At 45.5% G+C, this 25,158-nt stretch overlaps 1 protein-coding gene across 1 annotated transcript; it reads right to left on the bottom strand.

The window, feature by feature from the left end:
* Positions 1-25,158, bottom strand: LOC145341529 (carboxypeptidase B-like). Its single transcript, XM_080186509.1, has 11 exons — positions 25,045-25,158; positions 23,631-23,706; positions 22,793-22,917; positions 21,276-21,378; positions 16,170-16,271; positions 15,517-15,621; positions 15,318-15,428; positions 11,708-11,798; positions 5,353-5,555; positions 1,782-1,866; positions 1-188 (listed from the first exon to the last, which is right to left on the bottom strand). Exons 1-11 carry the CDS (start codon positions 25,113-25,115, stop codon positions 1-3), a joined length of 1,260 nt encoding a protein of 419 aa, XP_080042635.1. The 5' UTR covers positions 25,116-25,158.

Below are 25,158 nucleotides of genomic sequence, written 5' to 3'. Positions count from 1 at the left end.
TCAATACAAGTTGTTGACGACATAGTCGGCCACGTATTTAATGGCCAGCATGGTTTCTTCACACGTCGGTTTAATTTGAGATTCAGGCAACAGGAAGCCGTATCTGCCAGTGTCACGCAGTTCAAAGGTGAAGGAATACTTAATTCCCAGATCGTAGGCCCAATCGTGTGAACCTCCAGCAGCTGGATCTGTGCAAAGACAGCACGCCAACATTAACACCGAGATTTCAACTGGGCAATTTTGCACCTTCCATCAAATCCTCAAAGGAACGTATGGGCGTTACCCTGGGTACCTGGATTACTGCTCCAGTGACAATATCACCAAGCCACTGCTTCCCATCACCAGGTAACAACAACTTGTTCGAATGTGGCACATTTAAAATAAATAACTGACTCCAGGCGGTGAATTTCCACATTCCGACGGAGCGGATCATGGAAAGGTCCGTTGACCTCGGGCGGGAATTTCCAGTTTCAGGGCAAACACAGTTGGAAAATCCTGGTGCTTTGCAGGCACACAAGAGGGTAGCAGTGGAAGGGTGCGTTTCTGAATGGAGGGCTGTGACAAGTGGTATTCCTCAGGGATCAGTGCAGGAGCCTTTGCTGTTTGTAATATAGATAAATGATTTGGAGGAAAATGTAACTTAGTAAGTTTGTAGATGACACAAAGTTTGGTGGATTTGCGGATGGCAATGAGGACCATCAGAGGACACAGCAGGATATAGATCATTTGGATACTTGGACAGAGAGATGGCAGATGGAGTTTAATCCGGACAAATGTGAGGTAATGCCTTTTGGAAGGTCTAATACAGATAGGAAGTATACAGTAAATGGTAGAACCCTTAAGAGTATTGAAGAGCAAAGGGACCTGAGTGTACAGGTACATAGGTCACTGGAAATGGCAATGCAGGTGGAGAAGGTAGTCAAGAACGCATATAGCATGCTTGCCTTCATCAGCCGGAGCACTGAGTTTAAAAATTGGCAAGTCATGTTGATGCTTTATAGAACCTTAGTTAAGCCACATTTGGAATATAGTGTTCAGTTCTGGTCACCACACTATCAGAAGGATGTGGAGGCTTTGAAAAGGGTACAGAAAAGATTTCCCAGGATGTCGGCTGGTATGGAGGGCATTAGCTATGAGGAGAGGTTGGAGAAACTTGGTTTGTTTTCACTGTAACGACAGAGATTGAGGAGTGACCTGATAGAAGTTGACAAGATTTTGAGAGGCATGGACAGAGTGGATAGTCAGAAGCTTTTTTCCAGAGTGGAAGAGTCAATTACTATGGGGCACAGGTTTAAGGTGCGAGGGGCAAGGTTTGAAGGAGATGTATGAGGCAGATTTTTTACACAGAGGGCGGTGGGTTCCTGGAACTCGTTCCTGGGGGAGGTAGTGGAAGCGGACACAGTAGTGACTTTTAAGGGGCATCTTGACAAATACATAAATCGGATGGGAATAGAGGGATATGGTCCAGGGAAGGATGGGGGTTTTAGTTAAGTTGGGCAGCATGGTTGGGGCAGGCTTGGAGGACCAAAGGGCCTGTTCCTGTGCTGTAATTTTCTCTGGTGTTTGTTCTCTTTGTTTAACTGAAGGTAAGAAAGATGCATCAGGAGGGGTGAACAGAAGTGTGTTGATGTGGTGTAGGATTGTAAGGGAGGAGAAAGGCTTTGAGGTGGAATTTCCAGACTTTGGAATCTCAGCAGCCATTCATTTCATATTAGCGTTATTAATAAATTATTTGTTTGTTTACAATGATGACTAAACGTGGAACGAAACCAAAGACTCACAGATGGTGGTAGCTCCAGGACCATAAGTATATTGTGTTCCGTAGAGACTGGCCAGGCGGCGAATTGCTCCCTTAGCAAGGTTATTCTGCAAGAGAGAATGCGGGTTATTCATCATTTCAAAAATAATCAAATACTACACAAAGATTCCAAGTCTGTTTCATTAAGAGTTTAACAAAATATAGTTCCAAATGAATATATTAAAAAAACCATCACTGAGCCAACCAGGGTTGAGATCTTCTTACTTATAAATGTGGGACATTACAGCATTGTGTACTAACTTGGATGGCCAGTCCATCATGAGTGGGATTGCTTATATCTAATTGAACAGAGTAAGAAGTCCCACAACACCAGGTTAAAGTTCAACAGGTTTATTTGGAATCAGAAGCTTTTGGTGCACTGCTCCTTCATCAGGCGAGCACACCTGATGAAGGAAAAGCACTTCAAGAGCTCATGCTACCAAATAAACCTGTTGGGACTTTAACTTGGTGTTGTGAGGCTGCTTACTGTACCCACTCCAGTCCAGTGCCAGCATCTCCACATCGTAACTGAACAGAAAAGTAGGCCTCTACATTAATGACTGATCAAGAAGATGGCAACCTTGAGAGTGCAGCATCTCATTGAAATCTCAGTCTGGATTCCATGTTTAAATCCCGGAATATGGCACCAACCCATAACTGATTTGACTCAAAGATACGGCATTGAGCCCAGCCAACAGTGAATGAAGTAGAATACCGTCCACTTCCCTGGATGGGTGCAGCTTCAACCATACTCAAGAAGCTTGTGACGCCACTGTTTAAAAAAGGAGGTAAACAAAATGCAGGTAACTATAGTCTGGTTAGCTTAACTTCTGCAGTCGGGAAAATGCTTGAATCTATCATCAAGGAAGAAATAGTGAGTCATCTGGATATAAACTGTCCCGTTGGTAAGATGAAGCATGAAGGGCAGGTCATGTTTGACTAATTTGATGGAATTCTTTGAGAACATTATATATGCAGTGGATAATGAGGAACCTGTGGATGTGGTGTATTTGGATTTCCAGAAGGCATTTAACAAGGTGCCATACCAAAGACTGCAACATAAGATAAAGGTGCAGAGTGTTACAGGTAATGTGTTAGCATGGATAGAGGATTGGTAACCCATCAGAAAGCAAAGAGTGGGGGTAAATGGGTGTTTTCTGGTTAACGATCAGTGACTAGTGGTGTGCCTCAGAGATCAGTGTTGGGACTGCAATTGTTTACGATTTATGTCGATGGTTTGGAGTTGGGGACCAGGTGTTGTGTGTCAAAATTCGCAGATGACACTATGAGAGCTGGAAGAGCAAGGTGTGCAGATGACGCTGAAAGTCTGCAAAAGGATCTAGACAATCTAAATGAGTGGGCGAGGGTATGGCAGATGGAGTACAATGTCAGTAAATGTGAAGTCATTCATTTTGGTAGGAATAACAGCAAAATGGACTATTATTTAAATGGTAAAAAATTACAGCATGCTGTTATGTGGAGGGACCTGGATGTGCTTGTTTAGGAATCTCAAGGAGTTGGTTTGCTGGTGCAGCAGGTAATTAAGAAGGCAAATGGAATTTTGTCCTTCATTGCTTGAGGGATGGAGTTTAAAAACAGTGAGATTATGTTGCAGCTATATAAGGTGCTGGGGAGACCACACCTGGAGTACTGTGTACAGTTTTAGTCTTCTTGCTTGAGAAAGGATATATTGGCATTGGAGGGGGGGCAGAGGAGATTCACTAGGTTGATTCTGGAGTTGAGAGGGTTGGCTTATGAGGAGAGACTGAGTAGACTGGGGCTATACTCATTGGAATTCAGAAGAATGAGAAGCGTTGTGATAGAAACATGCAAGGTTATGAAGGGAATAGGTAAGATAGAACCAGGGAAGTTGTTTCCATTGGCGGGTGAAACTAGAACTAGGGGAATAGCTTCAAAATGAGGGGAAGCAGATTTAGGACTGAGCTGATTAGGAACTTCTTCACACAAAGCGTTGTGAATCTGTGGAATTCTCTGTCCAGTGAAGCAGTTGAGGCTACCTCATTGAATGTTTTTAAGGCAAGGATAGATAAATTTTTGAACAGTAAAGGAATTAAGGGTTATGGTGAGCAGGTGGGTAAGTGGAGCTGAGTCCACAAAAAGATCAGCCATGATCTTATTGAATGGCAGAACAGGCTTGAGGGGCCAGATGGCCTACTGCTGCTCCTACTTCTTATGTTCTTAACCATCCAGGACAAAGTTGCCTGTTTGATTGCTACCCCTTCTGCAAACATTCAGTCCCTCCAAAGTGTGTCACAGTTATGTGTATCATCATCAAGATGCACTGCAGGATCTCACCAAGGTTTCTTAGAAGTTTTCAGCCGAGAACGCGATGAACAGTTTAAAAACAAAGGGGTCTCCATTTAAGATGGTAATAAAGATGAATTTCATCTTTAAGTGGGTCATTAGTATTTGGAACTCTCTTCCACAGAGAGTTAAAAGATTAGGGTCTTTGAATATGTTCAAAGCTGAGCTAGATCAATTTTTCGAGATACAGTGGGTCAAGGATTATGTGGTCAGGCAAGAAAATGAAGTGAAGGTCACAAGCAGATTTGCCGTGATCTTAGTAAATGGCAGAGTGGGCTTGATGGGCTGAATGCCTACTCCTGCTCCTATTTCTTATGGATCTGACACATAAGTCAACATGCATCTGTTGCCAGATGAAGCATTTTCTTGTATACATTCATGGAACATGGGTGTCGCTGGCTGGCCAGCATTTATTGCTCATCCCTTGTTGCCCTTGGAAGTCAGTTGGAATCAACCACATTGCTGTGGTTCTGGAGTCACACATAGGCCAGACCAGGTAAGGATGGCAGATTTCCTTCACTAAATTAGTGAACCAGATGGGTTTTCCGACAATCGAGAATGGTTTCATGGTCATCAGTAGATTCTTAATTCCAGATTTTTTATTGAATTCAAATTCCACCATCTTCCATGGTGGCATTCGAACCCAGATTCCCAGGAGTTTCTGGATTAATAGTAAAAGATTAAAGTTTAATTTGTGTCACATGTAGGCATGCATTAACACTGTAATGAAGTTACTGTGAAAATCCCCTAGTTGCCACACTCCGGCAACTGTACGGTTACACTGAGGGAGAATTGAGCATGGCCAATGCCCCTAACCAGCACGCTTTTTAGACTGTGGGAGGAAACCGGAGCACCCAGAGGAAATGCACACAGACATGGGGAGAATGTGCTGACTCCGCACAGACAGTGATCCAAGCCAGGAATTGAACCGGGGTTCCTGGCACTGTGAGGCAGCACTGTGCCACTGTACTGGCTTAGTCTAGTGATAATACTGTCAGGCCACCCGAAGGCTTCTCCTTCTCTATGGGGAGGAAACAATTTTACTCCTCCGATCATCCTGATAAACCAGAGAAACTGCATTGTGGAAGGGAGTTGGGCTCTCAAACTGAGAACCCAAACATCCCACCTCCCACTGAAGCCAAATGTCACTCAGAGAATATAAATCAAAGTGTCAAATTCTGCTTTGCATCGCACGGGTTTGTGAACATGTAAAAGGCTGAGACACATACCAGTTCAGCGTGATTCGGCACTAAGTCATAGGTGTAGGAATAAGGGAAGAGGCACATCTGAGAGTAAGAGTGCATGCTGAGATATGCCTTGATGCTTCCTTTGTGGCGACGGATGAAGTTTGCGACAGCCTGGACTTCTTTCTCAGATTCTACCCGAGGACCACAGTATGTCTCAGAACAAGGGTTCGATGAGGCACCGATTGCTAGAGGACACAATGTGACAGTTAGCAGGACGTGTGATGGTTCTAATTTATTCCAACTCAGATATAGCCCAGAGACAAACAGGAAGCATTGGAATTTTTTTTGCACCCAAGGTCATTCGGCATCTATAGAGAGAAGAAAGATAAGCCAATATTTTAAGCAAGATTTTTCTGGAGGCCAGGTTATCGTGGAAACATGAATCTTTATTTTCACATAATCCTTGGCATTCTTGCTGACGGGAAAGATTATAGCCAGGGTGAGCAGAAATACTTTTTGTCATAGTATACAGATTAAACCTTAGGGCTGAGATTTTCGCCTTGCTGCTGGTGGGATCTTCTGGTCCTGTCGATGGCGCCCCCCCCCCCCCCCCCCCCCCCCGTCCCCCCCCACCCCTCCCCCACTCAGAGATAAGGAGCAACTTCTTCAGCCAGAGAGTGGTGAATTTATGGAACTCTTTGCCGCAGGAGGCTGTGGAGACCAGGTCAATGGAGTGTCTTTGAGACAGAGGTAGATAGGTTGCTCACGGCCCATTCTCAGCTGCCAGTGTTGCCCCGGAGACTGTTCTCTGACGCCAGCCCTTTGTTGGTGCTGGCCCCAATCCCATAACCCAACACTTCTGGAAGCTACTCTTGGCTGCTGATTCTGATTCCAAGGCCTTTGCCGTCACGTTTCACAATAGAACATAGAGCATCGAACCATATAGCACAGGAACAGGCCCTTCGGCCCGCAAACATGCCGAATGTGCCACCAAATTAAACTAATCCCTTGGTCCTCATCCCTCTATTCCTTGCACATTCATGTGCTTATCTAAAAGCCCCTAAATCACCCCTATTGTTTACAAACAGTAACCTTTTTAACTAAATGTCTTGACAAATGATGCTATCGGCGTCAGAGAGAAGAATCATGGTGATGATCCTTAATAAAGAAATTCAATTATGTTTCTAACCATAACAAAACATTCGAAGGTGCTTCACAGTCGAGACATAGAGCCAGGCGGTGGGATTCTCTGGCCTCCCCGTGGCAGGAGATGGCGTAGCATTCGCTGGTGGTGGGATCCATTGGTCCCGCCACTGTCAATATATATGTGATATCGGAGCCGTAGCAATGTGGTTGACTCTCAGCTGCCCTCTGAAATGGCTAAGCGAGGCGTTTAGTTCAAGGGTTTAGTCCGTAGCCTTGTACGCTCTGGTGTTTCAAGAGCTCATCTAAACATTTTAGTCAATGTTGTGAGGGTTCTCTTCCCTCCCACCCTTTCAGGCAGTGAGTCCCAGATTCCCACCACCCTCTGGGTGAAGAAGTTTTGCCTCAAATCCCCTCTAAACCTCCTGCCCCTTACGTTAAATCTCTAGCCCCCAGTTATTGACCCCTCTACTCAGGGGAAAAGATTTTTCCCACCTACCTAATGAGTGTCCCTCAGTTTTTTACACCTCAGTCAGGTCCCCCCACCTCGGCCTTCTCTGCTCTGAGGAAAACACTCTGCCAGGGGGGTTAACACGGTAAATATGTGGGGCTACGGGGATTGGGTCTGAGGAAGATGCTCCATTGGAGAGTCGGTGCAGGCTCGATGGGTCGAATGCACAGTAGGGATTCTAACCTTAGAGCAGGGGACATCCCAGCGAGGTTATCAAGGCCACACGTGGTGAATCCGACATTTTGCTTTTGCATCTTTCCCTTTCTCGTCACATTAACATCACAAAACCGACATCTCCCGCTCCCGTCCAGCTCAGCACATGGCTCTCTGCCTCCCTCTGGTGCTGATGATGTGGAGATGCCGGCGTTTGGACTGGGGTAAACACAGTAAGGAGTCTCACAACACAAGGTTCAAGTCATAAACATAAGAAGATAAGAAATAGGAGCAGGAGTAGGCCATCTGGCCCTTCGAGCCTGCCCCGCCATTCAATAAGATCATGGCTGATCTGTCGTGGCTCAGTTCCACTTTCCGGCCCTCTCCCCATAACCCTTAATCCCCTCTCTTATCAAAAACCCATCAACCCGCTTCTTAAAAATATTTAGCGAGGCAGCCTCCACCACTTCAACGGGCAGAGAATTCCAGAGATTCACTACCCTTTGAGTGAAGAAGTTCTTCCTCAACTCTGTTCTAAACCGCCCCCCCTTTATCTTGAGGCTGTGCCCCCTAGTCCTACTGTCTTTTTTGAGCGGGAAGAGTCTCTCCACCTCTATCCTATCCATCCCATTCATCATCTTATACGTCTCAATGAGATCTCCCCTCATTCTTCTAAACTCTAACGAGTACAAGCCTAGTTTATTCAGCCTCTCCTCATAGCTCAACCCCCTCAACTCTGGCATCAGCCTAGTAAACCTCCTCTGCACTCCCTCCAAGGCCAAAATATCCTTGCGCAGGTGCGGCGCCCAAAACTGCACACAGTACTCCAGCTGCGGCCTCACCAATGCCCTATACAGCTGCAGCAAGACCTCCCTACTTTTATATTCAATCCCCCTCGCGATGAAGGCCAGCATCCCATTCGCCTTCCTGACCACCTGCTGCACCTGCAAGCTGGGTTTTTGCGACTCATGCACAAGGACCCCAAGGTCCCTCTGCACCGTCGCCTGCTGCAGTTTTTCGCCACGTAAGTAATAGTCCTTCCTACCATTCTTCCTACCAAAGTGGACCACCTCACACTTGCCAACATTAAATTCCATTTGCCATTTCCTGGCCCACATCTGTGGTGGGTAAAATGTTAGAATCCGTCATTAAGGAGGAAGTTGCGAGGCATCTTGAAGGGAATTGCTTGATAGAGCGGACGCAACACGGTTTCATTAAAGGGAAGTCGTGTCTGACAAATTTACTGGAGTTCTGTGAGGATGTGTCTAGGGCGGTCGATAGAGGAGAGCCGGTGGATGTGGTCTTTCTGGATTTTCAGAAGGCGTTTGACAAGGTACCTCACAAGAGGTTATTGCAGAAGGTCAGGGGACATGGAGTTGGTGGTAGGGTGTTAGCGTGGATAGAGGACTGGTTGTCAAATAGGAGGCAGAGAGTGGGGGTCAATGGGTGCTATTCGGATTGGCGGTTGGTGACTAGTGGGGTGCCCCAGGGGTCGGTGCTGGGGCCTCAGCTATTTACCATTTATATAGATGATCTGGAGGAGGGAACCGAGTGCAGGGTGTCGAAATTTGCTGATGACACCAAGATTGGGGGAAAGGCAAATTGTGCGGAGGGTGTGGAGAGTCTGCAGAAGGATCTAGATAGGCTGGGCGAATGGGCCAGGAAATGGCAAATGGAATTTAATGTTGGCAAGTGTGAGGTGGTCCACTTTGGTAGGAAGAATGGTAGGAAGGACTATTACTTACATGGCGAAAAACTGCAGCAGGCGACAGTGCAGAGGGACCTCGGGGTCCTTGTTCATGAGTCGCAAAAACCCAGCTTGCAGGTGCAGCAGGTGGTCAGGAAGGCGAATGGGATGCTGGCCTTCATAGCGAGGGGGATTGAATATAAAAGTAGGGAGGTCTTGCTGCAGCTGTATAGGGCATTGGTGAGGCTGCAGCTGGAGTACTGTGTGCAGTTTTGGGCGCCGCACCTGCGCAAGGATATTTTGGCCTTGGAGGGAGTGCAGAGGAGGTTTACTAGGCTGATACTGGAGTTGAGGGGGTTGAGCTATGAGGAGAGGCTGAATAAACTAGGCTTGTACTCGTTAGAGTTTAGAAGAATGAGGGGAGATCTCATTGAGACGTATAAGATGATGAATGGGATGGATAGGATAGAGGTGGAGAGACTCTTCCCGCTCAAAAAAGACAGTAGGACTAGAGGGCACAGCCTCAAGATAAAAGGGAGGCGGTTTAGAACGGAGTTGAGGAGGAACTTCTTCACTCAAAGGGTGGTGAATCTCTGGAATTCTCTGCCCGTTGAAGTGGTGGAGGCTGCCTCGCTAAATATTTTTAAGAAGCGGGTTGATGGGTTCTTGATAAGAGAGGGGATTAAGGGTTATGGGGAGAGGGCCGGAAAGTGTAACTGAGCCACGACAGATCAGCCATGATCTTATTGAATGGCGGGGCAGGCTCGAAGGGCTGGATGGCCTACTCCTGCTCCTATTTCTTATGTTCTTATTATGTTCATTCGCCCAGCCTATCTAGATCCTTCTGCAGACTCTCCACACCCTCCGCACAATTTGCCGTTCCCCCAATCTTGGTGTCATCTGCAAATTTCGACACCCTACACTCGGTTCCCTCCTCCAGATCGTCTCTATAAATGGTAAAAAGCTGAGGCCCCAGCACCGACCCCTGGGGCACTCCACTAGTCACCATCCGCCAATCCGAATAGCACCCATTGACCCCCACTCTCTGCCTCCTATTTGACAACCAACCCTCTATCCACGCTAACACCCTACCCCCAACTCCAAGTCCCCTGACCTTCTGCAATAACCTCTTATGAGGTACTTTGTCAAACGCCTTCTGAAAATCCAGAAAGACCACATCCACCGGCTCTCCTCTATCGACCGCCCTAGACAGAGCCTCATAGAACTCCAGTAAATTTGTCAGACACGGCTTCCCTTCAATGAAACCGTGCTGCGTCTGCTCTATCAAGCCCAACAGGTTTATTTGATAGTAAACACCACTAGCTTTCGGAACACGCTGTTCCTTCGTCAGGTGAGTGGTCTCTGGTGTTAACAAACACAATTTAGTTGAAATAAATTATTGGAATGTGGGTAAATTTGTAAGCTGACCGTAACTGCAACTTAAGCTGAAATATAGCATCAGCGCCGTGTATTAGCACTCACAGGACCCAAAGAGGGGAAGCTTCCAATCAAAATAGGGGAGCCAAGAAACTGAAACAAGGTCAGGAACCTGGATCTGGTTTGATCCACGGTCGTGGCACTAAATCTTTCAACACCTTCCCCATTGCCTTAAATAACACCATTCAGGAGTGAAATTAGGAAGTACATCCACACTCTAAGGTTTGAAACAACTGGCAGCTAATGTTAGGACAATTCCTACATCTTCAATCAGAGATGGGGAGATATTTGATAAGCAGGAGTATTAACGGGAAGTGAGGAGAATCCATTATTATTAGAAGGGTATTTGGCCTCTGATCTTCGGGTAAGCATTCTCCAAGGCGGCCTTCACGACACACGACAGCGCAGAGTCGCTGAGCAGAGACTGATAGCCAAGTTCCACACACATGAGGACGGTCTCAACCGGGATCTTGGGTTCATGTCACACTATCTGTAACCTTCACGACTTGCCTGGACTTGCAAAATCCCACTAACTGTCCTGCCTGGAGACAATACACATCTCTTTAACCTGTGCTTAACGCTCTCTCCACTCACATTGTCTGTACCTTTGAGACTTGATTACCTGTAAAGACTCGCATTCCAACCTTTATTTTGTAAATTGAGTTTGTGTCTTTATATGCCCTGTTTGTAACACATCTCCCACTCACCTGATGAAGGGCAGCGAGCTCTCTGAAGGCTAATGGTTTTTGCTACCAAATAAACCTGTTGGACTTTAACCTGGTGTTGTGAGACTTCTTAAAGTGAGGAGAAGGCAGGTTTATTATGAAAGATTACGTGGCACAGACTGATGGACAGGCTTAGGAGGCCCCTCCACATTGGTTTCCTCCTTCAAGGCACTTTTTTAAAATTCATTTGTGGGACATGGGCGTCACTGGCTGGCCAGCAAATATTGCCCATCATAGAATCTCTACAGTGGACGTTCGGCCCATCAATTCTGCACCAACCATAATCCCACTTAGGCCCTATCTCCATAACCCTATGCATTTACCCCAGCAATTTAGCACGGCCAATCCACCTAACCTGCACATTTTGCCCACACCTTGTTGCCCGAGGGCAGTTGAGAGTCAACCACGTTGCTGTGACTCTGGAGTCACATGTAAGCCAGACTGGGTCAGCACAGCAGATTTCCTTCCCCAAAGGAAGGGACGTTAGTGAACCAGATGGATGTTTCCTACAATCGACAATGGTTTCACGGCCATCAGTAGATTCTTAACTCCAGATAATTTGTATTGAATTCAAATCCTACCATCTGCCGAGGCGGGATTCGAACCCGGGGGCTCCAGCACGTTGGCGGAGTTTCTGGATTAATAGTCCAGCGATAATACCACTAGGCCATTGCCTCCCATGATTCAAAGAGATTTGATAGAACTGTTCATTGTGTTGTTTGTTAAAATAGAAATACTTACAACACCATTTGGCGTCAAAGTTTCGGTTTGGGTCTGTGCCTATACAATGTGTGCCAGGATTCCTGGAACGTGTTTTCCTCCAAAATCGATCCTGTGGGCAGACGCGGCAAAGCAATAAATGTGTAAGATCCCTTCTATCATCCTATCAGATGAACAACTCCTTACATAGCCAAATAATAAAAGGTTCATTCAGAGAAATCATAGATTCCCTACAGTGCAGAAGGAGGCCATTCGGCCCATTGAGTCTATACTGACTCTCCAACAGAGCATCTTTCTCATGCCCATACCCCCTCCCTTTAACCCCAGACACTTACCCCGCAATGGGCCAATTTATAACAGCCAATCATCTAACCTGCGCATCTTTGGAGTGTGGGAGGAAAGTGGGGCACCCGGGAGAAACCCACTGCAGGCACTGTGCAAACTCCCAGTGTCCCAAGTCCAGAATTGAACCCCCAGGTCCCTGGTGCTGTGAGATAGCAGTGCTAACCTCTGTGTCACTGTGCCGCCCAAAATTCGATTGATGCCTGGGATGGGGGTGACCTTATTGAAACACGCGACACCTCGAGGGGATTTGACAGGGTGGATGCTGTAAGGATGTTTCTTCCTTGTGGGAGAAACTGGAACATGGGCACAAGTTTAAAAATAAGGCAGCAGCCATTTAAGATGGAGATAATTCGACACTTTCTCTTCAGAGGGTTATGAGTCCCTGGAACTCTTCCCCAGAAAGTAGTGCAGGCATGGTCATTGAATGTTTGTAGGGTAGAGATAGATAGATTTTGGACTAACAAGAGAGTCAACAGGTTTCAGCAATAGGCAGGAATGTAGAGTTGAAGAAATAATCAGATCAGCCATGATCTTACTAAATAGTGAAGCAGGTTTAAAGGGATTGAATGGCGTATCCCTCTTCCTAATTCATATTTTCATATGTTCATACAGACCTGTTTTACACATTTATTAGAGATTTTTGAGTATGTACTACAAAGAACAAAGAATGAAACAGCCAGGGAAGCAGGCCCTTCGGCCCAACAAGCCCGCGCCGCCATTTTAACACCACCAGTCCCCCCCTCCAGCCATGACCCTTATCTATTGTTTTATGGCCATCCACATTGAGGGAAACTAATTTAGGGACAATTTATTACTCCCAATCAGCCTAGTAGCTCATCTTTGGGGTGTGGGAGGAAACCAGAGCACCCGGAGAAAACCCACGCAAGCACGGGGAGAATGCGCAAACTCCCACAGACACCGGCCCAAATCCACATGTCTGCACAGCAAACAGTGATAGTCACTGAGCTGTCGTCTTGCCCAGCATCTAGTAATCTAGATAAATGGGAACCAGTAAATGTAGTATACCCGGATTTCAAAAAGGCATTCAATAAAGCACCCCATCAAGCGTTAAGAGACAAGTTAAGGGCTTACAGAGTTGGGGTAATATTTTAGCATGGACAGTGGATTGAGCTGAGGCTGACATATCCAAAAAATTCCTACAGTTCAAAAGGGAGCATTCAATCCATTGAGCCTGCACTGACACTTAGACCCTATTGCTATAACCCCACACATTTACCCTGCTAATCCCCCTGACACTAAGGGACAGTTTATAATGGCCAATCCACTTAACCTGCACTTCTTTGGACTTTGGGAGAAAACTAGAGCAGATACGGGGAAAAATTGCAAACACCAGTGACCCAAACCAGGAATCAAACCCAGGTCTCTAGTGCTGTAAGGCAGCAGTGCCACAGGCCATTACTTTTTTCTCAAGCAGTTTTACCTGGACTAATGCATCCTCTGACGTTATGTTGATCATTTACATAATGTTCCATCTATCCCTGATCTTCAATGATGCCCAGATCCAACTTAATTCTTCCTGAAACAATTTTAATTTGGCTGCACAAAACTTAGCCCACGCTTCTCCCATTCTCTCTGACTCAACACATAACCAAATCAGTTCAGGGACTTTGACTCTAAAAGTCTAAGGATTCTGTTCTGTGTAAAGCAAGACACACTGGTTGGAATTTTCCAGTAAAAAGTCTGACAACACCAGGTTTTAGTCCAACCTATTTATTTGATGATATACTCTTAAGCTTTCGAGGAGACTGCCTCTTCGTCAGGTGAATGGAGAGTTCTGGCCTCAGACAGAGCTCTGGTGTTGTCAGACTTTTTACTGTGTTTACGCCAGTCCAACGCCGGCATACCCACACCATGGAATTTTCCAGCCACTGGTGTTACTGCAAATGAGGATGGGGAATTTGGCGCTCAGCCAAATCTTCATTCACTACAGCAGGACCAGAGAACCCTGCCGGTGTGATCAGTCTGAGAAACTGGTCCACTGTCCCAATTCCTAGAGATGAGATCATTGCCTAACTGCAGTGAACGTATCGCCCTTGCAAGGGCTTTTTAAAAAAAAAAATTCTTTCACCGGACGTGGGCTTCACAGGTTAGGCCAGTATTTATTGCCCGTCTGTAATTGCCCCTTGAGAAGATGGTGGTGAGCTGCCTTCTTGAACCTGCTGCAGTCCATGTGGTGTATGTATACCTACTGTGCTGTTAGGGATGGGGTTCCAGGATTTTAATCCAGCAGCAGCAAAGGAACTGCAACATATATCCAAATCAGAGTGGCTTGAAGGTGATGGCATTCACATGCATCTGCTGCCCTTGTCTTTCTAAGTGGTAGATGTTCGAGGTGCTGTCAGAGGAACCTTGGTGATCTGTTGCCATGCATTTTGTAAACACTGCACACTGTTGCTATTCACTAGAGGTCGATGGTGTTTGGAGTGAATATTTAAGGTGATGGTTGGATGAGAATCAAGTGGACTGCTTTATCCCGAATGGTGCTGAGTTTCTTGAGTGTTGTTGGAGGCCAAGTGGAGGATATTCCATTATACTCCTGACCTGTACCTTGTAGATGGTAGACATGCGGGTCAGGAGGTGAGTTACTCACTGCTGAATTTCTGGCGTTCTTTCTGGAGCACAAGTCTTCAGTACTATTGCCGGAATATTATCAGGGCCCAAAGCCTTTGCAGCATCCAGTGCCTTTAGCCATTTCCTGAAATCATGTGGAGTGAATCAAATTGGCATGAAGACTGACATTTGTAGTGCTGGGGAGCTGTGCCTTGATACATTCTGTGTGAGCAAAGATGTAGGCCAAACAAAACCACCTGTACTCCAGTTCCATTGATTTACTCAAATAAAGGCTTAGGGCCCATTTTTAGACAGGACATCTGGAAGCTCCTAGTCTACTGAGGGGAGGAAAGATTTCTCCACCAGGGAGGGAGTGAACCTTTAGAATCTACCTACCCTGGAAGGCAGTGGATGCTGAGTTGTTCAGGTCAAAGCTGAGGTAGAATGATTTTTGGACACTAAGAGAATTAAGGGATATGTGGATAGGGAAGGAAAGTGGAGTTGATGTCAATGATTGACCATGATCCTCTTGAGGGACCACATGACCGTTCCTGGTGCTATTTCGAAGGCTCTTATGTAACCTGGCTTCTGTAGCAAAACTCTTTCAGATTGAGTTTTTGTTTTCCACCATTGACTTCATTTTCCCTTAATCTTTTAACCCTAACGACTGTTTTCTGAATTACTCTGGGTCATCCACAGATGTTGTGACACTTGCCTCGGTCCAGCTATATGCGTAGCCATCCACATTGATAACAGGGACAACCAGGAAATACAGTTTATCAAGGAGTGTGGTCATAGTTGAATCAGATCCATAGTTTCTTGTGGCCTGTGGAAGCAGAAGTTTATTGCATGGGCATGTTTCTCGACTGCTATCGGAAAGTGTTGTAAATAAATCCCACGAGTGTTTTGCTAACCTCTCTCACAAACCACTGGCAAAATGCTGGAGAGATCCACTCCCTGGCATGGATTCCACAGTCCAAGAGGATGGTAGGTTTCGCCGAACCCGTTCTCCTGCCAACCTGTAACAAGAGATTGGCACACGTACTATCATCCCATCAGGCTGCTTTATTGGTCCAAACACACAATCTATCATTATTTCGCAAAACACAAGTCTTTTGACATGTTTGAAGTTTCTTTATTAGTGTCACAAGTAGACTTACATTAACATTGCAATAAAGTTACGGTGAAAATCGCCTAGTCTTCACATTAGTGCCTATTTGGGTACACTGAGGGAGAATTTAGCATGGCTAATGCACTTAACCAGCATGTCTTTTGGGCTATGAGAGGAGCGAGGGCACCTGGAGGAAACCCACACAGACATGGGAAGAATGTGCAGACTCTGCGCAGACAGTGACCGAAGCCAGGAATCAAACCCAGGTCCCTGGCACTGTGAGGCAGCAGTGCTAACCACTGTGCCGTCTTAAGAGAATGGTTTTGATCCGTCGACCTCTGGCTTATGGGCCCAGCACGTTTCCACTGCGCCACCCCTACTGCGCGTCACAGCAGGGTGAAGTGCAGACATCAGAAACCATCACAACAATAACAAATCTGGTAGAAGTCACCTTACCCGGAGGAGATAGATGTGTCGACCTTCATAGCTCCGTCCAATTTTAAAGCGGGAAATTAGTGTTGGGTTTTCAGCGGTGATCTTGACAATCCAGCGATTAATCTGCAATAGAAAAATTGTTTGTGAGCACATCTGGAACATCACAATACCTCCACGGACTGCAACGGTTCAAGAAGACAGCTTAGCATCACCTTCTCAGGGGCAATTAGCGAGGGGCAATAAATGTTGGCCTAGACAGCGATGCCCATGTCCCATGAATAAACTTAAAAAAAACCGATAGCTTTTATTACTTTTTTTAAGAATATTTTTCAAATTGAATACAATTTTCAAAATCCTATATAAATTTACAGTATGAAAATATCTATGGAGGCTGCGGTGCTTGAATCTAGAGGCCTGAGGAAAGACAAGCAGAGGGGATTAGTTGCCTGTCCCCCCTCGCCAAGTCGCTTAAGTTCCATGAGCAACATCTTCTTCAGGCTAATGGCCTCACTAACTGTGGCGTCTGGATAAGGAGAGCGAATGGGAGGGATATCCGGAATAGCCCAATCGCAGACCATCGGACTCGGGGTTTGGGAGTGGTGGTGGGGGAAGATTTTTCTGCTTTTTTTTTGCTTTCACGGAATGATCTTTGAAATGAACATTAAAACGGAACATAGCTTCAGCTGGTATTTACAAGGGGCCACTGAAAAATCTTGCAAGGGAAAGACTTGGCACCTTATCTCATTGACCCACTCAACAATTACTAAATACATACAGGATTCCTTCAATGATACTTGACCACTAATAAATGTCTGCTTTCACCAACTTTCTGGAACCCCTAAAATCCAATCCCCATGAATTCTGCAGTGGGACTAATATCTGCATAGTTTGGATACAGGCCACCTCAGTATTACATTGGTACGCATTGTGCCAATTTTACATCAGAACAATCCTAGCCTAGGAATTCTTCTGGCTGTGATGGTTTATCAACACTTGAATATATATTTGTGTTCTGTCCTGTGTTTGCCAGCAGAATTGTAAACACATTCCAAAATTTGCACCATAACCTCCGAGCAAAGAAAACCTTCAAGGTCACATTGTGACACAGCGTGCTGCCAAGAAAACATATCCGGGAAATCCAAGAAATTGGAATCAGAGAACTCTACAGCGCAGAAGGAGGCCCTTCAGCCCATCAAGTCTGCACCAATCACAATCCCACCCAGGCCCTGCTCCCATATATTATCCCCACTAATCCCTCTAACCTACGCATCCCTGGACACTAAGGGGCAATTTCTTAGTGTGGCCCATCCACCTAACCGACGCATCTTTGGACTGTGGGAAGAAACTGGAGTACTTGGAGGGAACCCACGCAGACACGAGGAGAATGTGCAAATTCCACACAGACAGTGACCTGAGCCAGGAATCGAACACAGGACCCCAGAGCTGTGAAGAAGCAGTGCTAACCACTGTGCTACTGTGCCGGCCAGAAAAAACAGAATATTTTTTGTTGTCCATGTTCTGTTCATATATTTTCAACTAAGGGAAACAACGAGTATTATAATTAAGGCCAGGGATTGAGTGACCGTGTGAATCTATTGTGTTTACCTGAAATGTTAATGAGCCTAGTAACACAGCAAATAGATGTTTATCTGAAGCAACTTAGTAACAATGGGTACAGAACATGGATAGTTTTTCAAAGTTTAAGTTTATTTATTAGTATCATAAGTAGGCTAATATTAACACTGCAATGAAGTTACTGTGAAAACCCCCTAGTCGCCACAATCTGGTACACTAAGGAAGAATTTAGCACGGCCAATGCACTTAACCAGCACATCTTTCGGACTGTGGGAGGAAATCAGAGCACGTGGAGGAAACTCGCGTAGACAATAACCCGAGCCAGGAATCGAACCCAGGTCCCTGTCACTGTGAGGCAGCAGTGCTAACCACTGCGTCATTGTGCCACCCACTGTTGTCAAGGATTCAAAGGATAAGGTAAAGTGGATAAAGGGAGTCAACTTTTCTTTTAAACTCTAAAAGGTAAAATAAAGAGAAGGAAAGTAAATGTTATGAAAGTGCATTGCTAAAGAAACGAGGTAAGATAAGAGAGAAATTAAAGGGAAAACCGTATATAAGGAAGATCCTCTTGGGGACAGTGACCATTGTATGGTGGAGTTTCTGGTGCAGATGGAGGAGGAGAAAGTGGGTTCCTGGACACGCGTCCTTTGTTTGAACAGAGGGGAGTACGGTAGGATGAGAGAAGAATTGGCGAATGTGGACTGGGGGAGCGCGTTGGAAGGTAGGTCTGCTGAGGAGAAGTGGAGGATCTTTAAGGAGATCTTTCTTGGTGCTCAGCAGAAATTTATTCCGATGGTCAAAAAGGACCGTTGGAGGAGAGGTAATAAGCCGTGGATAACGAAGGAGGTGAAGGAAAGTGTTAAAGTAAAAGCGGAGGCGTTTAGAGTAGCTAAGAGTAGTGGGCAAGAAGAGGATTGGGAGAGGTTTAAATGTCAACAGAGATTGACAAAGAAGTTGATAAAGAAGGGTAGGAGAGACTATGAAGCTGGGCTAGCGCTTAATATAAAAAAGGATAGCAAGAGTTTTTATAAATATATAAAAAGGTAGAGGCTGGCTAGGGTGAACGTTGGTCCCTTAGAGGATGTGGTAGGGGATGGGGATATGGCTGAGGTCTTGAATAACTTTTTTGTTTCGGTCTTCACGGAGGAGGACGTGAATAATTTGCCGGATGTTAGAGATGGAAAGGTGGTAGGACTGGAGGGTCTCGATGGCATTACTGTTACTAGAGAGGCGTTGCTCGACAGACTGGAGGGGCTGCTTGTGGACAAGTCCCCAGGACCGGATGGAATGCATCCGAGGGTCCTGAAAGAAATGGCGGAGGTGATAGTGGATGCCTTGGTGGTTATTTTCCAGATGTCGCTGGATTCCGGGGAAGTGCCGGAAGATTGGAAAACGGCTAATGTTACGCTGTTGTTTAAGAAGGGTGCCAGGCAAAAGGCGGGGAATTATAGGCCTGTAAGTTTAACGTCTGTTGTAGGTAAAATGTTAGAATCCGTCATCAAGGAGGAAATAGCGAGGCATCTTGAGGGGAACTGCTTGATAGAGCAGACGCAGCACGGTTTCGTTAAAGGGAAGTCGTGTCTGACAAATTCACTGGAGTTCTATGAGGATGTGTCTAGGGCGGTGGATAGAGGAGAACCAGTGGATGTGGTCTTTCTTGATTTTCAGAAGGCATTTGACAAGGTACTTCACAAGAGGTTATTGCAGAAGGTCAGGGAGCATGGAGTTGGTGGTAGGGTGTTAGCGTGGATAGAGGACTGGTTGTCAAATAGGAGGCAGAGAGTGGGGGTCAATGGTTGCTATTCGGATTGGCGGATGGTGACTAGTGGAGTGCCCCAGGGGTCGGTGCTGGGGCCTCAGCTATTTACCATTTATATAGATGATCTGGAGGAGGGAACCAAGTGTAGGGTGTCGAAATTTGCTGATGACACCAAAATTGGTGGAAAGGCAAATTGTGCGGAGGGTGGGGAGAGTATACAGACGATCTAGATAGGCTGGGCGAATGGGCCAGGAAATGGCAAATGGAATTTAGTGTTGGCAAGTGCGAGGTGGTCCACTTTGGTAGGAATAATGGTAGGAAGGATTATTACTTACGTGGAGAAAAACTGCAGCAGGCGACGGTGCAGAGGGACCTCGGGGCCCTTGTGCATGAGTCGCAAAAACCCAGCTTGCAGGTGCAGCAGGTGGTCAGGAAGGCGAATGGGATGCTGGCCTTCATCGCGAGGGGGATTGAATATAAAAGTAGGGAGGTCTTGCTGCGGCTGTATAGGGCATTGGTGAGGCCGCAGCTGGAGTACTGTGTGCAGTTTTGGGCACCGTACGTACGCAAGGATATTTTGGCCTTGGAGGGAGTGCAGAGGAGGTTTACTAGGCTGATGCCGGAGTTGAGGGGGTTGAGCTGTGAGGAGAGGCTGAATAAATTAGGCTTGTACTCGTTAGAGTTTAGAAGAATGAGGGGGGATCTCATTGAGACGTATAAGATGATGAATGGGATGGATAGGATAGAGGTGGAGAGACTCTTCCCGCTCAGGAAGGACAGTAGGACTAGGGGGCACAGCCTCAAGATAAACGGGGGGTGGTTTAGAACAGAGTTGAGGAGGAACTTCTTCACTCAAAGGGTGGTGAATCTCTGGAACTCTCTGCCCGTTGATGTGGTGGAGGCTACCTCGCTAAATATTTTTAAGACGCGGGTTGATGGGTTTTTGATAAGAGAGGGGATTAAGGGTTATGGGGAGAGGGCGGGAATGTGGAACTGAGCCACGACAGATCGGCCATGATCTTATTGAATGGCGGGGCAGGCTCGAAGGGCTAGTTGGCCCACTCCTGCTCCTATTTCTTATGTTCTTATGTTCTTATGAAATACTGGAACCTATGGGGAAAGTTGCTTTACACCTCAGCCAACAGTATGAATAGCTGTATACCTCCCAACAAGCTGTGTGAAGGAAATCTGATTTGAGAAACAAACTGCTGGTTAATTTCAGAACCAAATCCAAGAGACATGAAGGCCTTGTGTGGTAACATTTACTGGATTTATATCGATCTCAAAATCTATAAGGTTTTGATTTGATTTAGTATTTTCAGATGTATTGGAACACAGTGAAAAGTATTATTTCTTGCGCGCTATACAGATGAAACACACCATTCATAGAGTACATAGGCAAAAAGGAAAGGATAAGATGTTGTCACACTAATTGGGAAGAGTTAGCTCTGATGGAAGTTAAGTCAAGATTGTTTAGAACTGTTTAAAGTAGTGATGCTGTGTAAAGCCACTGTTTTATCAAAATGTAATTCTATTTTTTTTCTATTTCTCAATAAACATTTGCTTTGTTAAAATCATCAAAAGGAGTTGGGGATTTCAAGTCTCTCCTCACACTATACAAATTGCAAACACAGTTGAGGGTAGTTGTTTCCTTCTGGGATTTTGAACAACTCGGGATTTACCGTTAGCCGTGCCTTTAACCAGAGGAACTCTTACATGCCGAGCATCAAATTATACACCTTCAGAATGATCTTACATTTCTGTTTAATTTTGTGACACAATCATGTTTTTACCTCCTTCAACCGATGATATTTTTCATAGTTGTAGCCTGTTGAACTGATTTTTTTTCGGTCAAACTGTTTCTCCACCAGGGTCTGCACGTTCTCAACTAATATGCTGTGCAAAGTAAGATTAATGTGAACATGGTCATTCTGGGTGGTTAAGACAAAGAGGGCAGATCTCTCACAATTCACTCAAAGATTACACCCAGTGTCCAGCGCCATCTATTGGGCTGTTTGGGAAAACATTGCATTGCAAGCCAGCTATGCTCACAAAATGAGTGATAGCCACGGATCAAAATGTTTCTGTTCATTGCTCCTGTTTGCAATCCTTCGAGTAAACTCTTAAAATTGAGCAATATTTTCTTTTGGTATTAAGATCCGCACGTGGAAAGCTATTTTCTCCTGAGTTTACTAAGCAGCTGACTATTGCACACCAACATAACCACTAGGTGATAGTCTATCGCTTTTCAAAGTCATTTGCAGATATTTAAAATTCACTTACTCACAGATGGATACCAGGATGCTGACTGGGTCGTGATGGTTTGAGTTATAAAGAGACGCTGGATAGACTGGAATTTTTTTTCTCGTAGGAGGCTTAGGGGTGACCTTATAGTGGTATATAAAATAATGAGGGGCATAGATCAGCTAGACAGTCAATGTCTTTTCCCAAAGGTAGGGGAGTCTAAAACTAGAGGGCATAGGTTTAAGGTGAGGGGGGAAAGATACTAAAGGGTCCAGAGGGGCAAATTTTCCTCACAGAGGGTGGTGAGTGTCTGCAACAAGCTGCCAGAGTTAAAATTTTGTCTTTTAAAAAGCATTTAGACAGTTACATGAGTACAATGGATATAGAGGAATATGGGCCAAATTTGGGCAATTGGGAGTAGATTAATTGTTAAAAAAAGGGATGACATGGACAAGTTGGGCTAAAGGGCCTGTTTCCATGCTGTAAACCTCTATGTGGATGAGACACACCTTTAAAAATGCTTATTTTTTGTGACAAACTGGTTTTCAGCTGCTTTGATGAAACGACAGTGGGTTCCCCCACCTGAATACATCAAAATATGTTTAAAGGCAAATGTAAAATAAGAAATTAGGTTCTGATACACGTAGTTCATAAGATATAGGAACAAAATTAGGCCATGCAGCCCATCGAGTCCACTCCGCCATTCGATCACGGCTGATATACTACTCAAACCCATTTTTCTCCCTTCTCCCCATAACCCTTCAACCCATTACCAATTAAAAAATCTGTCTAACTCCTCCTTAAATTTATTCATTGACCCAGCATCCATCCACTGCACTTTGGGGTAGTGAATTCCACAGATTTCATTGGGTTACAAGTAAATTTGGTAATGTGCAAATTAGTTTGAAAGGAAGGTGAGCAAAAAAATAATATTTGAGGTGACTGGGGCTGATTGGCGTCCAATTTGTGTGGAGTCATCGAATACACCCAAGGCAGGAACTTCACCCTCTCACCCTTCCCCTCAGGTTTCTGATTGGTAAAAGTCAATACAAGGTCTGAAACTAACTGATATTTCAATTCAATCTTCTCCAGTCCAGCCCGTATGTACGAGGCCCAGAAAGCATCGACCCTGAAATCCACACTCCTGTTTGTGGTCACCAACTCGGCCGAATCCGGCTGCCAAAAATCAACCTGCGCACACGTCAATGAGACAATTAATGGCTTCATCAAATGCAATTAAATGATTTTCATAGAATCTCTACAGTCTGCACCGACCACAATCCCACAACCAACCCCCCCACCCCCCCCAGGCCCTATCCCCTTAATCCCATGTATTTACCCTACTATTCCCCCTGCACTGTGAGTGCTGATTGGCTAATTGAGAGTGCTTTTGGATTTGGGTGGAAACGGGGAGCTCAAGTGGTTATTTATAAGGAGGTAACTAGTCACTAAACTTGCTTTCAGGATTAGCTAAATTAGTTCTTTAAATGGGAAGTGAAAAGCTGCTCTTTAGTTCATGCATTCCTGAAACAGGTGTCAGCTCTCTGTGACACATCTTTGGAAAGTTTATTTATTAGTGTCACAAGTAGGTTTACGTTAACAGTAGCAATGAAGTTACTGTGAAAATCCCCTAGTCACCACACTCCAGTGCCTTTTTCAGTACACTGAAGGAGAATTTAGCATGACTAATGCACTTACCCAGCACGTCTTTCAAACTCTTGGAGGAAAGCGGAGGCCCAGAGGAAACCCACGCAGACATGGGGAGAACGTGCAAACTCTACACAGACAGTGAGCCAAGCAGGAATCAAACCCAGGTTCCTGGTGCTGTAAGGCAGCAGTGCTAACCACTGTGTCACCTCAAAATTAAATAGCAGTGAGTGCGAATTAGCAACATGAGATCATACCTTCACGGAACTGGCCATGTTCCTTATAAACTGCAGGTGCTGTTCATTTTCCGGCCACAGGCGCAAAACTTTCTCGCTGTCAACAAAAACTATATATCACTTTTAGAAGGTGCACACCTCCCTCACTCCCACGGCACACTGAAAACAACAACTTGCATTTATATAGCAGATATGCTGCCTCACAGCTCCAGGGTCCCAGGTTTGATTCCGGCCTCGGTTCACTGTCATTGTGGCATTTACATGTTCTCCCCGTGACTGCATGGGTGCTCCAGTTTCCCCCTACACTCCAAGGGTGTGCCGGTTAGATGGACTGGCCATGCTAAATTGCCCCCTAGTGTCCCACGATGTAGAGGTTAAGGGGGATAAGTGGGATAAATGCATGGGGTTAGAAGGTTAGGGAGGAGGGTGGTAGGCCTGGGTTTGATATTTCATTGCATAGTCAATGCAGACTTGATGGGCTGAATGGCCTCCCCCTGCACTGTCGGGATTCTAGGATTCTGTAATATGACCGAGTAAGTTCTTCAGGTGCTTCACAGGAGCAAGCGGAGAAAAATTTACACATCGTAAGGATGCATTAAAACTGGCGATCAAAAATTTGATTAAAGAAATATTTTTTAATGCTATCTTTAGGAGAGGAGGGAGGTTGAAAGGCTCAGGGTTTAAAGTTGATTTATCAATGTCACAAGTCAGCTCACATTAACGCTGCAACAAAGTTACTGTGAAAATCCCCTAGTTGTCACACTGCGCGCCTGTTGGGGTATGCTGAGTGCAAATTTAGCATGGTCAATGCACCTAACCAGCACAAGGGAAACTGAAGCACCCAGAGGAAACCCACACAGACACGGGGAGATTGTGCAGCCTCCACACGGACAGTGACCCAAGGCTGGGAATCGAATCCAGGTCTCTGGCACTGTGAGGCAGCAGTGTTAATCACTGTGCCACTGCGCTGCCTTAGGGCTGAAACAGCAGAAGGCATGGCCACGAATTATAGTAAAAAGTCTGACAACACCAGGTTTTAGTCCAACCTATTTATTTGATAATATACTCGCAAGCTTTCGGGTTAGCCCCTTCGTCAGGTGAATGGAGAGTTCTGGCCTCAGACAGAGCATATAAACTCTGTCTGAGGCCAGAACTCTCCATTCACCTGACGAAGGGGCTAACCCGAAAGCTTGCGAGTATATTATCAAATAAGTAGGTTGGACTAAAACCTGGTGTTGTCAGACTTTTTACTGTGTTTACGCCAGTCCAACGCCGGCATACCCACATCACGAATTATAGGACAAGGGAAATGTGGAATGCCTATAAGTCAAGAATTGAAAGAGATATCACTGGGTTGTAAGCTGAAGGAGGTTGCAGAGATAGGAATGGCTAGGGCTATGGGCAATAATTTAATGAATTCAGGGACATTCCTTACCCAGCATACTTATAACCAGGCGCTCCAAATGAAACCACGGCGACAAAACCTAGAAACAAAAGTGCCTTCATTGTTCTCCTATAGTGGATGAGACACTCGAGCAGGTCAGCCCTG

The sequence above is a fragment of the Carcharhinus amblyrhynchos genome, chromosome 3 (genome assembly GCF_965287045.1).
Source record: "Carcharhinus amblyrhynchos chromosome 3, sCarAmb.v2.hapA, whole genome shotgun sequence".
NCBI lineage: Eukaryota > Metazoa > Chordata > Chondrichthyes > Carcharhiniformes > Carcharhinidae > Carcharhinus > Carcharhinus amblyrhynchos.
This window is presented reverse-complemented; position numbering and strand designations above follow the sequence as displayed.